This window comes from Heterocephalus glaber, unplaced genomic scaffold, assembly GCF_053883595.1.
Source record: "Heterocephalus glaber isolate CG9 unplaced genomic scaffold, H.glaber_assembly_v1.0 deba00000347, whole genome shotgun sequence".
In the NCBI taxonomy this organism is placed as follows: Eukaryota; Metazoa; Chordata; class Mammalia; order Rodentia; family Bathyergidae; genus Heterocephalus; species Heterocephalus glaber.
Genome location: NW_028258143.1, coordinates 4,224,798 through 4,239,172, shown reverse-complemented (window position 1 = coordinate 4,239,172; position 14,375 = coordinate 4,224,798). Strand labels below are relative to the sequence as shown.

General features: G+C 32.6%; 1 protein-coding gene across 4 annotated transcripts in view; it reads left to right on the top strand.

The window, feature by feature from the left end:
* Positions 1-14,375, top strand: part of Kynu (kynureninase) — a 123,625-nt gene that overhangs the window by 67,232 nt on the left and 42,018 nt on the right. For all 4 annotated transcript variants that reach the window (XM_004836128.4, XM_004836127.4, XM_004836129.4 and 1 more), the window contains 2 exons: positions 1,257-1,355; positions 2,126-2,199. In XM_004836128.4, coding sequence (XP_004836185.2) covers positions 1,257-1,355; positions 2,126-2,199 — 173 coding nt within the window. The remainder of the gene's footprint in view (positions 1-1,256; positions 1,356-2,125; positions 2,200-14,375) is intronic.

The following is a 14,375-nucleotide window of genomic DNA, read 5'->3' as shown; positions in this document are numbered from 1 at the left end:
CTGTCAGTGCCTGAAGTGAATATATAGAGAGAACAAACACTATGTAATCAAAATTAAATTTAAAATACTCTCAGACATTTGGATTTTTATACCTATCTCTACATTCTTTTTTTTTTTTTTGCCATTGGTAAAGAATATGAAATAGAAAAGTGTTCATGCAGATATATAGTTGAAAAAGTCAAAATTAATTCCAATAGTCTTTCCAGTTAATTGTGGATATGTTTGGGTATTTGCACCATAATTTGACACGTGAGAATTTCTTTGGAGTTGTGGTATAGGATTTAAAACTAAACCACTAAAATTGCTTTACTTTATTAAGTTAAAATTCACTGATTGATCTTGCATTTCGAACAGATCTTTTATCAATGCATGATATGCAACATCAAGCATTTGTCATTTGGAAACACTTGGTTCATAGAATTATGTGTATTTTCCAAATATTGACATATTTAAATATAAAGTGTTTTAAATTAGTTATTGCTACTAAATTTTTCAGAAATATCTCTTTTAATGGAAAACAGTCCCACTCCTAGAAGTAGATACAAGTTTTCTAAAATTTCAGTTTGTTTTGGAAACTAATTTTTATTTTTTTTGAACAAATATTGCGAGTTGATTTCCTTGAAATGATACTTTGTCTATTTTCGGAAGACTATCTGTCAAAACCTAAGTATGACTTTCAGTTATTTATTAGTTTCTCTTTAATGGTTCTCCATGAACTTAAAGTGGCTAGTTCAGTTTGAAACTCAAGTGTTTTCATTTGAGAGTACTTTATTTCAGAAAGTGGTCAAGTGTATGACATGTGTTTCCCACATTAAATATTAAAATATGAGAAATAAGATGATTTTGTTTACTAAAAATTACTGATCCTTTTAAAAACTAACAAGAAGATTCACAAGTGAACACTGCCTACCCCTGACTGTCTTAGGGCAAAAGCAATGACTCCTACTACAGTTTGGGGTCACCATTTTGTTTCCTGCAAAGCTGCCAGCAGTTTTACCAATCACTTCATTTGCACTATCAGTGAAAATGTCAATATAGTGAAGAATGGAAACAATGTCTCATTATTAAAAAATTACTCCTGTGTGCCAGGCTTCAAAAACAATTTGGGAATTAGGGATTATATATCGTGTAGTACTGCATCAAAAGATAAACTATTATTATAGTACAGAAGTTTGGCAAAGAATTTCTTAAAGATATTCGAACTTAACTACTGCTAATCATAAAGTGAATTCAAAACTTGTTATGTTCTTCCCTAGGGTTGTTTTGTTGGCTTTGATCTAGCACATGCAGTTGGAAATGTTGAACTCCACTTACATGACTGGGGAGTTGATTTTGCCTGTTGGTGTTCCTACAAGGTAAAAATGAGCTAATATATTTACATCCTTTTATTTCTCATTGATATTAATCTGAAGGAAAAACAAAAGTGGATCTGTAGGCCAATTTTAAGGATTTGAGTTACTTTCCTCTATTTCATCCATTATTGTATTTTTTAAAATTTTAGTTAATAGTGAAATCATATGATAAATTAATTACACTATTTCTATTATTATAGAGAACTTATTTCTTCAATTGTAGGTCATTATAAAAAAATTAGAAGTTTCTGGAAAAAATGTCTCACACTTAGAACTTAATTCATATTGACTAAGATCCTTAGGTTTTTGGTTGGTAAGCTGTGAAATTTTTGGCATGTATAGCCAAAGTTCTTAAGAAATCAAATTGGTATTGGTGTTTGGAGACAATTTAATTAATATAAAACATGGAAGTAAATCCAATAATAATGTATATATTTTCAAATATGTGTTCAAAATGATTTCAAAATTTTATGACAAATAATTTATATGAATTTTGAATTCAATTAGACCTCAGTGAAATTACTACTTACTAGTTGGGGCAAAATTTAGCCAAAACAATTACAGCCATGTATTTTTCAGCCCAGTAATATTATTTTTCACTTTTTTTTAAAGGAAACAATGGGAGATCCTGCTTTATTATACAAATTTAAATAGTTATATGTTTTGAACTGATCATTAGTTGTAGTTTTAATTTTAAAAAGTTAAATGATTATATTGGGGTTGTTGTTATATATTCAGATAAACTCATACAGTTTAATTTATTTTCAATTCAGTACTTAAATTCAGGGGCAGGAGGTCTTGGTGGTGCCTTTGTACATGAAAAGCATGCCCATACAGTTAAGCCCACGTGAGTACCATTTTCAGATTCTTCTTTAGTGATGAGCAAATTAATGTGCATTCATAATATGTTAAATTTACATAAGTTTCTTAAAATGTTATCCAATAGGATCTGGATTGGATTATAATTCTTTTACTACCCTATTAAGAATGATATGCTTTATAAGAAATAATTGCTTTCTGAAGAGTTCAAATGGTTGAACAAGAAATTCAATCAAAAAATGGAAGCTTCAATGGTAAAAACGAGTCACTGCAATCATGTGTAGCAAATGGTTTAATGCAAAAGGCCACTATATTTTTTTTCAAAAATTAGACTTTAGAAAGTTTCATATTCCGTACCTGATGGATAAATCAAAGACAACCAGAGCTGTGCCTAATAGATCCTTAAATGTGGCATGTTATTATTAAAATTACATCTACCTTTAAAGCTATAAATGTTACATGATTGCTTGTAGGAAATATCTTCTGTCCTAAAAGACTTTATAATCCATGAAATCTGAAGAAGCTGAACACTGAACAGCAGCCTGACTACATAAAAGTAGTACTTTTCTATTTTATATAACTCTTCCAGTTTTAGAGCAAGTACAAATGCAAATATAATACATCAACACATTTATACATTTTTATTTTACTGGGGAACTCACCAATGTTCCTTTCATTTTCATCTGGTGTGAAGAAAAAGAAATAATATTCTAGAAAAAAAGCCTTTTTATAGTTGTTGTATTGCAATGTGTGTGAGGAAAGGACTGTGTGGACTTCCAGTAGATACTATAATAATATTGATTAGTTTTCTGCATCCGAGTGGTATAATCTTCACAGAAATTGAAGCTGAACTAATAATAAATCTTGGAGGATCTCACATTTTTGGAGTTCTGTACATATAAATGTAGGAATTGTGGAGATTTGTATAGCTGATTTAATTATATCTAAATTTTCTCCAAGATTTTAAAATAAAAGAGTAAATTTAACTTAGTAATTTTACTTGGTCAGGCCGAGATCTTCCTTGAATATACTGTAGTCAGGACATTAGATTTCTCTCTATGTGCCAGTTATTCTGAGAAAAATATAAAGCATGTATTATGAGAATACTATGTATATGTTGAAAATATTCTCTTTTATCTTTAACAAATCTCTTTGATGACATCATTCTTCATTTATTTAAAGTGCAATAGAGGATCTAATGTATTAAGTCAACTTCAAGGGCTAACCAGTGATGTTGGTCGGTGTGAAAGCTGCAGATTCTAGAGAAAGGCAGTTTTTGGAGATGAGTTTTGAATTTACAGCAGGTGCATTGCACTTAAGATTTTTCTCACCATGGATGAGAAAAAGGAGAGGTAATGTAACTAGGGTGTTCATGAGCTTCATTTTGAGGAGTCCCAAAATCTAGCCAATGTTTAAATATATATTAAGAAATATCACCAAAGCAGAGTATGTTCAAGTTCCAGCATGGTCTCTTGCTGGCTTGCAATCTCAAGAATATTTCTGATCTCTCAGTATTCTATCCTTTTTATAGAAAGAATATCAACATTTATATCATAGGCAAATTTTTGGATAATGAGATTATGCCTATGTCCACTTAAGCATTTTGTGATCAATACATGTGGGGCTGCATAAATACATATCTAGTGGCAGCATGGTGGTGCACCCCTGTAATCCCAGCACTCTGAGAGACTGAGGCCGGAGCACAAGTTCAGACCCACACTGAACAGATAAAAAAAGGGCTGTGAAGGGCCAGGGATTTAACCCAGTGGTGCCGCCACCTGCCTCACAAGCGCAAGGTCCCGAATTCCATCGCCGGTACCACAAAAATAAAAGGGCTGAGGGTGCCTTGGATTAAATCCCTAGTACCTTAAATACACACATACACACATACATAAATTCCAAAGTTTGAAAAATAAATGGAAATGATGGGTGTAATTTTTAAAAAATGTCATTGAGGTATTCTTTAATAAATATTATTTGATAATTATTTAATACTGAGACCTAAGTACTTTGTTAACTGTGAATTTGCATGTTAACATTTAGACATTTACTAGGTGTAAATAAGAATAACTCCAAGGTTATGGTGACCTTGTAGGACAGTTTTTGTCTATCATCAAGTTTATTTCAATAGACCTTTGACCAACAGGCAGTATACATCTCCATTCCTTAAATTTTCTCTTCTTCTGGGCTTACCATCTTATTGGCTTCCATTTATTAGTGAGTGGCCTAAGATCTTTCTTACGTGTTCATTTTGTCTTCAAATGAGAGCCATACTTTTAATATTTTTTGAAAATATATGTTATTGTCCATTGCATTTTTACTACTCAGCTTTAGAAGTCATTAATGACCAATGAAGGCTGCAATACGGGAAACCCTGGGGTGTTTTATTTCCATTTGTTTGTGTTCTCATACTCTTAAGGCTTCTTTTAAGGTCATGTTGGACTGAATAGTTTCACTGCTGTCACTTTCTATACTTTGTTACCTCTTCGGGGCCAGGTGTCATGTATTGAATTTAATTTGTGTTGGATAATTGGAGATCCTTCACTAGGAATGATATGTACCAGATTTGTGTAAGATAATGATAAGCTATTTGCTTATTGTCACAGATAGAAAAATAAATCCTTTCTCAAAACTTTACCTGTACTCCAAAATGTGTTTTATTTCTTTCTAATTCTACAAATCAAGAATTACTTGCAGGGAGAGTGTTTGCATAAGCAAAAAAAGAAGCTTAAAAAGCAAATATACTACATTGAATAAGACTAATTTTATACATACTATAATGATATTCAATGAGTAAAATTATTTTGACTATAAGGGGAAGAAAATTTTCTTGTGAATAATGTTTGCAATGTGGAGATTATGTACAATTTAACTTCAAATGTTCCAGTTGAAATACTTTTGCCAATTATAAACTTTTATTTCAGTTACTAGGTCTCTCAGATCAACTGTTTAAGCATGCAGTGAATTTTCCATCACCTATACACTTTGAAACTTTCTTAGAATAGTGGAGTGACTAAGAAGGACTTTTTTGTTAAAGAGTTCAGTATTGTAGCTGAGAATCATAAGGAGAACACCAAATATAATGGAATAAATGTAACTGCTGATATAACAGTGAAGCTTCTTGATTGCTTAAAAAAGGGTGACATCTAGTGGCTAAACATCTTATTTGAAAAAATACCATCCAAATAACTTCTTTTCCTAATCCACACACACTTTAACAACTATTTTAAATTATATAACTTAATTATTTACTTTTATTTGTGATCATCTTACTACATATTTACAGTGCAGTAATATTGCAGTCACAGCTTTTCAGAAGGAGGAAGAATAGGATGAAGGTGACACTGAAGGTGACAGGAATTTCGGGTATGTGGTCAAGAGAAGACTCAAAGGTTCCTCGTGGCTAGGGCAGGAGAGACATTGTGGGACTGAGTGGCCCCCTTAGGGCACAGGAGGTCCAAGGCTTGAAGTTTAATATCTGCTATATAATTTTGAAACAGTTTTTGATCTGATGTTTCCATTATCAACTGATGAATTACATTTGTATCAAGAAATTTCACACCTTCCGTTTTTGTTTAAATAGGCACATTGGCGATTGTTCAAAACTGATGACCTAAGACTTTTTCCAAGAGCCCTGCACATAAAGAGAATGAGTAAATTACAAGGCAGAGTCAGTCCGTACATCAAACATCAGAACTCAGGCTTTTACTCTCAACTCATATTTAAAATTTTTCTAGTCCATCCCATCACCTCTGTCACTGAAATGTCATGTTCTAAACCTAGTTTGTAGTTAAAAATTATGGTAAATGAGGACTGGTTATAAATAAATGACTTCTCGGAACTTGTGCCACGACTTTAGGGAAGACTTCAGTTCAGTCTACAACGTTAATTATTGCCATGATGTACACAGTGAATTACTTTTAATTGTACAAATTTGACAGAAATGTATAATTAAGAAAAGTGCTTTGATGACCTTGAATTTGTTTTAACTTCACAAATGTTGACCTCTCTGTTCTGTATTTTGAGTGCAATATTTTAAAGGATTCAAAGATATCTAAATCCAATAAAAAGATTCTTCTCCAAGATCGCATAGGTATACAATGCAATTTAGCATACAGTACTGCCTTTATCCTTTTGTTGTTGTTGTTTTCTTCTTTCTTATTTTAACATAGAGATTCTGCTATGGAAACACAAGTAGGTCATATGAGCTATAATGACTATTTACTCTACACATTAAAATCATACACACCAGAAACCTACTATTCCTCACTTCTGATATTGGAATAACAAACCTCCCTGTACCATGCTATGTTATATCTCTTGAAGTACTCAATTTTCCTTTCGTGCTCTTTGAGCTTCTCTGAGTGGCCAACAAAGAAACCTAATGAAAATTTTGATGAAAATGCTCTAATTTTAAGTCATGCCAACACACATTCACACTCAGTTAGAATTGTTTGATTAGAAATTTTAAATAGAAAAGAAGTATTTTGCAGGCTTTACCAAGGGCGTGAGTCATCTTTATTGTTACAGGTAATTACAGGCTAAAGGAATCAGCTGAAGAGGGTTGCTGACTTCAGTGCGGCATTAGTGCAGGTTAAGTGCAGGCAAATTTCAGATCTTAGAAATGCACACTCCTATTTGGCAACTAAAAAAATACAGATTAAACAATTCTCAGGAAAATCCAAAAATAAAAATGTATACCAAGAATATTTGGATGAAAGATTTAAAAATTATAAGCTTAGGTCCAATTGTGCTATTAAAGTTATTTGGGGAGATCATTTCATGCAAATATATTCTGGAGAATACAGAGTTGGTACATTTCAACTCCATGTACTTGCATTTTTAATAGATTCCATCTATTTTTGATTTTTATATTATAACATGTTTGCGATGCATAATAACTATTTCCATAGTGGATATTTGAACATATACATGACCATTCTTAATTCTTTTTTTTTTCCCTCTCTGCATCTTTGTCTCCTTCCCACTTGCAAAGATCTATTTCCCTGTTTCCTTTTATCTATCTTTTGTTTTGTTCTTTATTTATACCTTGGGTTTGTCATAGAAGAGAAACCATACCATATTTAAGCTTGTGTGTCTCATTTATTTTACTTATCATTGCAGTTTCTTGATATATCTATTTTCCTGCAAATGATTCAAAGTATCCTTATTTATAGCAGAGTACTACTCCATTGTATATAAGTAATACATTTCTTTATCCATTAATCTTTTGATAGACATATAGGCTGCTCCTATAATTTAGCTATTGTGAGTTGTGCTGTTATAAACATGGGTATGCATCATGTTATTGATGCCTTTAACTCTTTTGGGAAGATATCTAGTAGGGTAATATCTGGTTCGAATGGAATTTTTACTTTTAGTTTTTTGAGGAATCTCCTGCTTGACTCTCCTGCCCAAAATTTATCAATAATTTTAATCTTCCTTTAGGTTCTTAGTTATCTATTCTGACTTACTATTTATAAATGTTTGTTGAGTACTGGGATAAAGTTTCCTTGTGTAAAGTGTGAGGGAACAAGGGATACAGGGGGCAGTGAGTGGCAGGTTGCTTCACAAGACTCTTGATGCTTTCATGTAGGGTAGACTAACATGAACTCAATTTCTTAGTGAGAATTTTTGCAGAAACTAGGCTTCCAGAGGCATCTGATCTACTAATTTAGCCTGATATTGAAGTTGTGTGTTCAGTCCTAACATGGATGATGTCTCGGATACAACTTCTAATTGGCTACAACTTCTAATTGGCTGTCCTCTTTGTCCTTAACATTAGCTTCCTACTTCCTACTCTCTAAGCTTCTATGGTATTGTGTTCTCTTTCTTCTGCTCCATTCGCGGTAATTACTCTTCTGTATTTTTCAAGATTTCCTCTTTCACTTTCCATTACTTCTTTCAAAGCCTCAGCCCTTGTTCCTCTTGACCCAGAGTATTTTATCTACAATACACACTTGTATAAGACACTAATTTCCATTTCCAACTTCATTAACTTGATCAATTTTTAGCTTTATTTTCATCTAATTGCAAATTTTAAAGTTGCTCATCATCCAAACATTATTCCAATTTTTAAATACAAAAAGTAATGTAGTAAGAGAAGATTGTCTTAATAGAAAAAAATCACTAATAATAAAATAATAAGGACTAATAAAATTAGTTCTTACCTGAACACTCTTTTCCAATTAGTACTATGAATTACTCTAGTCTTACTTTTTTCCTGATTCCAGAATAGTGTAAATATCACAGAATGTAGAGAAAACTGTATTGTAAAGTAAAAAAATTTCAAGACTTAGGCTATTCACAACATTAGTGAAGTTGGAAAACTGCTCAATCACAAAATCATGGACAATGAGAATAGAGTTGTTAGCAGGTGAAGGAGAGGAAATTTGAAAAGCTACTTGAGAAGCAAGTGACTTGAATATCAATGGTTTGAGGGAAATGATGAATGACTCAAAAAATCTTTCTAAAATCATCTTTAAGGTCATGATGAAAAAGTTAAATGTAATATGAGAGAGATCATATTTTATTCTAATATTTAATGAAAATACACACCACATATGCACAGTGGAATTATAAATGAATTACATGTGTTTAAAATCTAATGTTTACATTCCTTGTATGGAGCTGTAGCTGTATTTAACACAGCCTAATCCCCCTTTTCATCCCTTTTTTCTTTCCTCTCTTCCTCCTTCCCTCTATCTCTTGATCCTTTTCCCCTTAAGAGCAATCTATCTCCCGACTTCTATTATTTATCTTTTATTTTGCTCCTTATTTTTACTCTGGATTTCTGATATAAGATAAACAATATAATATTTAAGCTTGTGTTTCTGATTTATTTCACTTAACATTATGGTCTCAAGGCCCATCCATTTTCCTACAAATAACTCTACAGGAGAGCATGTGGGGAAAAAGGGAACTTTCTGCTCTGTTGGTGGAAATGTAAGCCAGTACAACCATTATGGAAACTGGTATGGAGACTTCCTCAAAAAACTGAAACTAGAAATTCCATTTGACTTAGCTATCCCCCTTTTAGGTATCTTCTGGAAAGTGTTAAAGACATCATATTACAGAGATACATGCATACCAATGTTTATAGGTGCACTTTTCATAATAACTAGATCTTAGAAGCAACACATGCATCCATCAGTAGATGAATGGATAAATAAAATGTGGTATTTATGCACAATGGAGTACTACTCTGCCATAAAGAAAGATAGACTTGAATCATTTATAGGAAAATTTATTGTTTTTAAGAACTAGGATATCATAATTTAATCTAAATTTTATCAAAGTATACATTAAAGTAGCTACATTTTACATTTTAAGATACCTCAATTTAGTTTTTCCCTCTTTCATGTTCAAACTTCATTTATTTTAAGAGCTTTCCCTATATATTACATTTGTCATCATATAATGAGGACTTCCAATATATGTTATGTACATATGTGTGTCTACGTGTGCATGTGTGTATATTTGTATCTCAAAAATTAAATACAGTAAAACCCACATTTTATTTTATTGAGACACATGTATCTTTCTAAGCAGCTGGTTGCTTCATCATGGACAAGGGATGATCCTGAGTTGATTGAAGAGACACAAATAAATACTACCTGCAAACATTTTTGTACAGAAACCGCCCTATAAACAAAAAAACTGCCTTGATGGAAATCAATATGGAAGAAAATATTTAGAGAAATATCATTTAAATGGTCAAAAAAAAGTGATATAAATGACAGACAATGCAAAACTAGGAGATGTGTCCTAGGGCAAACTTTAATTAGTGGTTGGGCAAATTCTCAGAATAACTTTGCCATGGGAACCATGGAGGCATAAGTGACTAACTCAGAGCTGCTTAGGAACAGTTTGAGATAAGAAGAAGAAAACCTAAAGATGCAGATCTTCTGTAAAAGATAATGCAATGTTAACCAAGTGAATGAATTTACTCTGTTACTTTGAAAGTGGAAGTTGCCGCCTATAAGAGAGATTCACTTCATAAATTTCATGAATTTAAGGAGGTATAAAAAAGAAGAGAGAATTACTCAAATGGCACTTCTTTTAAAGGTATATGTCAAGTGATCATTTCCTTTTTATTCTCTTCACTAGAATTTTTATGGAACCTGAGTTATTGACTTAACATTTTAAAACCTACCTCATTATCATAAAATTGCCCTTTATTCCTATTCTACAATATTTTACAAACCATAAACAGTGGTAAAACCAGTATTGCTTCAAGTTCTGTGTTATAGAGCCATCCTTGTAAAGTGACTTACAGCTATCTTCAGACTTAGTCCTTCTCGGTGTCCCTGTAAGAAACCTAAAAGTAGACAAATCATTTGAAAAAGACTTATCTATGGATCTATGACATATGACCTACACATATTATCATTTGGAAACTGTTTTAGATTAATAAATGTATTTCTTGGCTTGACATTTTTTGCTATATGATATTTCATTTATAATTTTCCCATGTGGTGAATTAGGCTGTGGTCATAAAAATAACTTATTTGTTTTCAGGTGTGATCACAGTTAAAAATAAATTTAGTACATAATCTTTTATTTTTTCAGCTCAGGAAATCATCTCAACACTTAAAGAAAGCCAAAATAGTAATTATCTGTATTAAAAGATACATTAAGTCCATTCTGTTTCACAAATCACCACTCTTAGATAATAATGACAAAATCATTAATTTGGAAACACCAAAGTCCTTTGAAAACCCCAAATTTATTTTCTGTTCTAAAACTGCAGTCTAGCGTCTCTGAAGACATATGAGGTCAATGATCCTTTCAGATATGAAAAGTAAAACTTGTGAAAGAGCTTCAGCTCTTACTTTAATTACTTCATTTTGTCCCTAAACTGAGCTTTGAAATCTGTAGAGTTTTGTTTTTTTCACAATTAACTATGGGCAGCTGATGCCAAATCTTTATATATTCTTTTTATATGTTTTAGTATGTAGAAAATACAGGTGTTCATCTTATTCTTTCAGATGAAAGGATTATCAAAAGGGCCGGGCTGAAAGTGTATTGTAATGATGCCTAAGCCGGTTGTCTGAGTATCATGGGGAATATATTTACCTATTTTTACTCTCCTTGAGGAGGGAAATGGACTGGGCATGAATTATCCTTTGATCTTTCATCCCCACGATTGGCATATGGCCTGACTTTGGTTCCTACATCATAGCCTACTCCAATCAGCTTTGCTCAGGTTCTCAAAAGATTTGGTAATGGCCATGGTATTGTAGGCAGAAAAAGGCCATATGGCATTCTTCTTAAATTAATGGGCCTGTAATACCACTAAAATTTGGTTTTAGCTTATCCAATATTAATGAAAAACTCTATATAAGTTGAAATCTTATTTCTAACTTCACTGAGTGCAGGGACATTATCTTATTAATGTTTCTTTGATAATCCATTGCTGAAGAAAATATTTTAAAAACTTTTGTGTTGAATAGATGATTCTTTACTCTCAGCATAAGAGACAAACCATTTTCTAGCATATGGAAACATTTTTCACTTTGCAAATTATTCCAAAAAGGGTGTGATTTGCAAAATACTGACAAATTAAATATGCATTTCCATATGTTTCTATGAAGACCAAATATATCCATGAAAATTTGCTACATACAATTTAAATTCATGAGTTTTTAATCAATATTGATGAAAAAAAGTCAAGTAGCTCTTTCTAAAGTCCCAGATAGAGACATCATTCTGTTCTTGTACTTAGAACATCAATATTATAAACTAGTATTTAGGATAATAAACTACTTCAAGAAAATATATTTAGAAAATTTTCAAAGATTTTCTGTTAATGTTTTCACATCAAAAATATTTACTTAACTCTCATAAGACTAAGATATTACTGTAAAACTTCAGAAAATAATTTTCATTAACTAAAATTTATGATTCCAGGAAGTGCTTCTCTAATACTATGCTTATCAGATTGATAGCTCGCTGGACATATTTGAAGAAGTGTCCTGCAGAGTGAGATTTGAAGAGGTAGTAAGTTCACAGAGCCAAGTGTTCCACTCATATTTACAGATGGGCTAGCAAATGAGAAGAAAAAAATTAATTGAACTTCATTATACCTTCTCAAATTACTTTCTAGAGTAGAATTAGATCACCTGAGTTAGAAGAAAGCATAACAACATGACCAGATGACTATTTTTATAAAAGAGAAATTAATAGATATTTTCATTACTAAAAATGAGTTAGCATTAAATACTCTACCAACTTATTGCCATGTCTTAACAAGCCTTACATCAGGCATGCTCCGGGACCACTTGCTGGTGTCAAGGGATGAACATTAAATTCATGATTAAAATAAGCTATTTTGTAAATTTGTTTGTCTTTGTTATTGGGATCTTTGTATCTGCTCTTGTCACCTAACCATTCTTTTACTTTTCCTACTGATATGGTGATTAACAACTGCATGAATTTAAGCATTCATTGATCTTTCTCTCATTTCTATTTCTTATTTTGTTGTTTTTGGCCTACTATTTTAATTTATCTCAACTGCTTTCTCTGATTTTTACTCCTGTGTACACTGGTTCTACCTTCTCTATATGTTCCTGAACTGTCATTGCTGAACCCCAATGTTTTCTTGAACTGTAACTGAAATCTCCTATTTCCAAGCCCTTCTTCTGACATCATATGGCAGTTTATCAATATTAATGACCTGTCATGAGAACACAGCTGAAAACTTGACCAGGAGCATTATGTACCCACACAACCATGCCTGAATCCTACCATACAGACCTTACTTCCCAGGAGTAGAATTTCAATATACTCAAATTTATGTTTGCTTGTTTTGGTCATTCACATTGAATTGATTGGCTAGAAACGACTGTCAGTAGTAGCTGGAAGGAGCACTTTTGCCTGAAAATAGATGAATACAGTTTAGAACAGTGGTGGCAAACCTATATTATGCATATTTGTTTTTAAGAAAAAATATGTTAATGAATGACTTGATTTTTTTTCCTAAACTAAAACCTTAGGATTCAGGTTCAATTGCACTGTTGGCACTTTGTGATAAATAAGTCGGTTTGGGGTTTCAGTTTGGGCACTTGTCTCTAAAGGTTTCACCGTCACTGGTTTAAAGCAACCATAAATGAAGAACAAATCTATAACTTTCCATGAAAATGTTGATATGTGTACTAAACATTACAGAAGAATTCTCACTTAAAGTTCTTTAAATCATATTCATAATGCCTCTGTACTATATGTGCACTCCTTAAGGAAATATTTATTGGGTACTCACAATAATCTGAGCAATTTTTAAGGTACTTAGGACATACCAACAAACAAACCAATAATCCCTGCCTTTATCTGTCATAATTAGCTTTCTTATGTAAAGAAACAATACCTAACACCTACCACAAAGGAAGGAGCCAAAGTTTAATTTGGCTCACAATTTTACGGGTTTCAGTCCATGGTCATCTGGTTCCAAAGCAGGAGTATCATGGTAGAAGACCATGGCCGAGGAAAGCTGCTCACCTCATGGTGGCTAACAAAGCAGAGAGAGAACAGAAGACCCAGAGACAAGAATGTACTCTTCCATGTCAAGCCCCAAATGACCCACTTCTTTCAACCAGGCCTCACCTCCATACAGTATATTCAGCTATGAACTCATTCATGGATCAATCTACTCATGAGTATCACCTTCCAAAACTCCTACCTCTGAACACGTGAAACAGTTGAGGGGCATTTTACATATACACCATAACCTTATAAAAGTTACTTTTCCCGAATACAAAATGACTTTGATATTTGAACAAAGAAATGCTAAATCATTGGTCTTATGTCACATGATTTATCTATTTTTGGATCATCTGCCATAGATGGAATAATAGGCCAAGAATTGGAGATACAGATATCAAGGAACCACAACATCCTGGAAATTACCATTCACCGTGAGCATGCAAGGAAAGACAGAAGTTGATGAAATCTGTCTAAGGCAATTTAAGCTGATTGGGGAACTATTCCTAACTCAGACCCAGAGCAGGGGCATTCTAGGTGAGATGTTTTCACACACTTATCAGGCAGGAACAGATTACTAAGGTCCTTACATTCCAAGAAAGATATTTTGGTTTAATCATAAAGACACAAGGGTACAGATAAATTTTCATGTGGAACAAGGTTATAAATTCGGGCCTCTTCATCTCCGTAGCTCTTGCTTTGCTCATTAGAAAAATAAACAGTAGG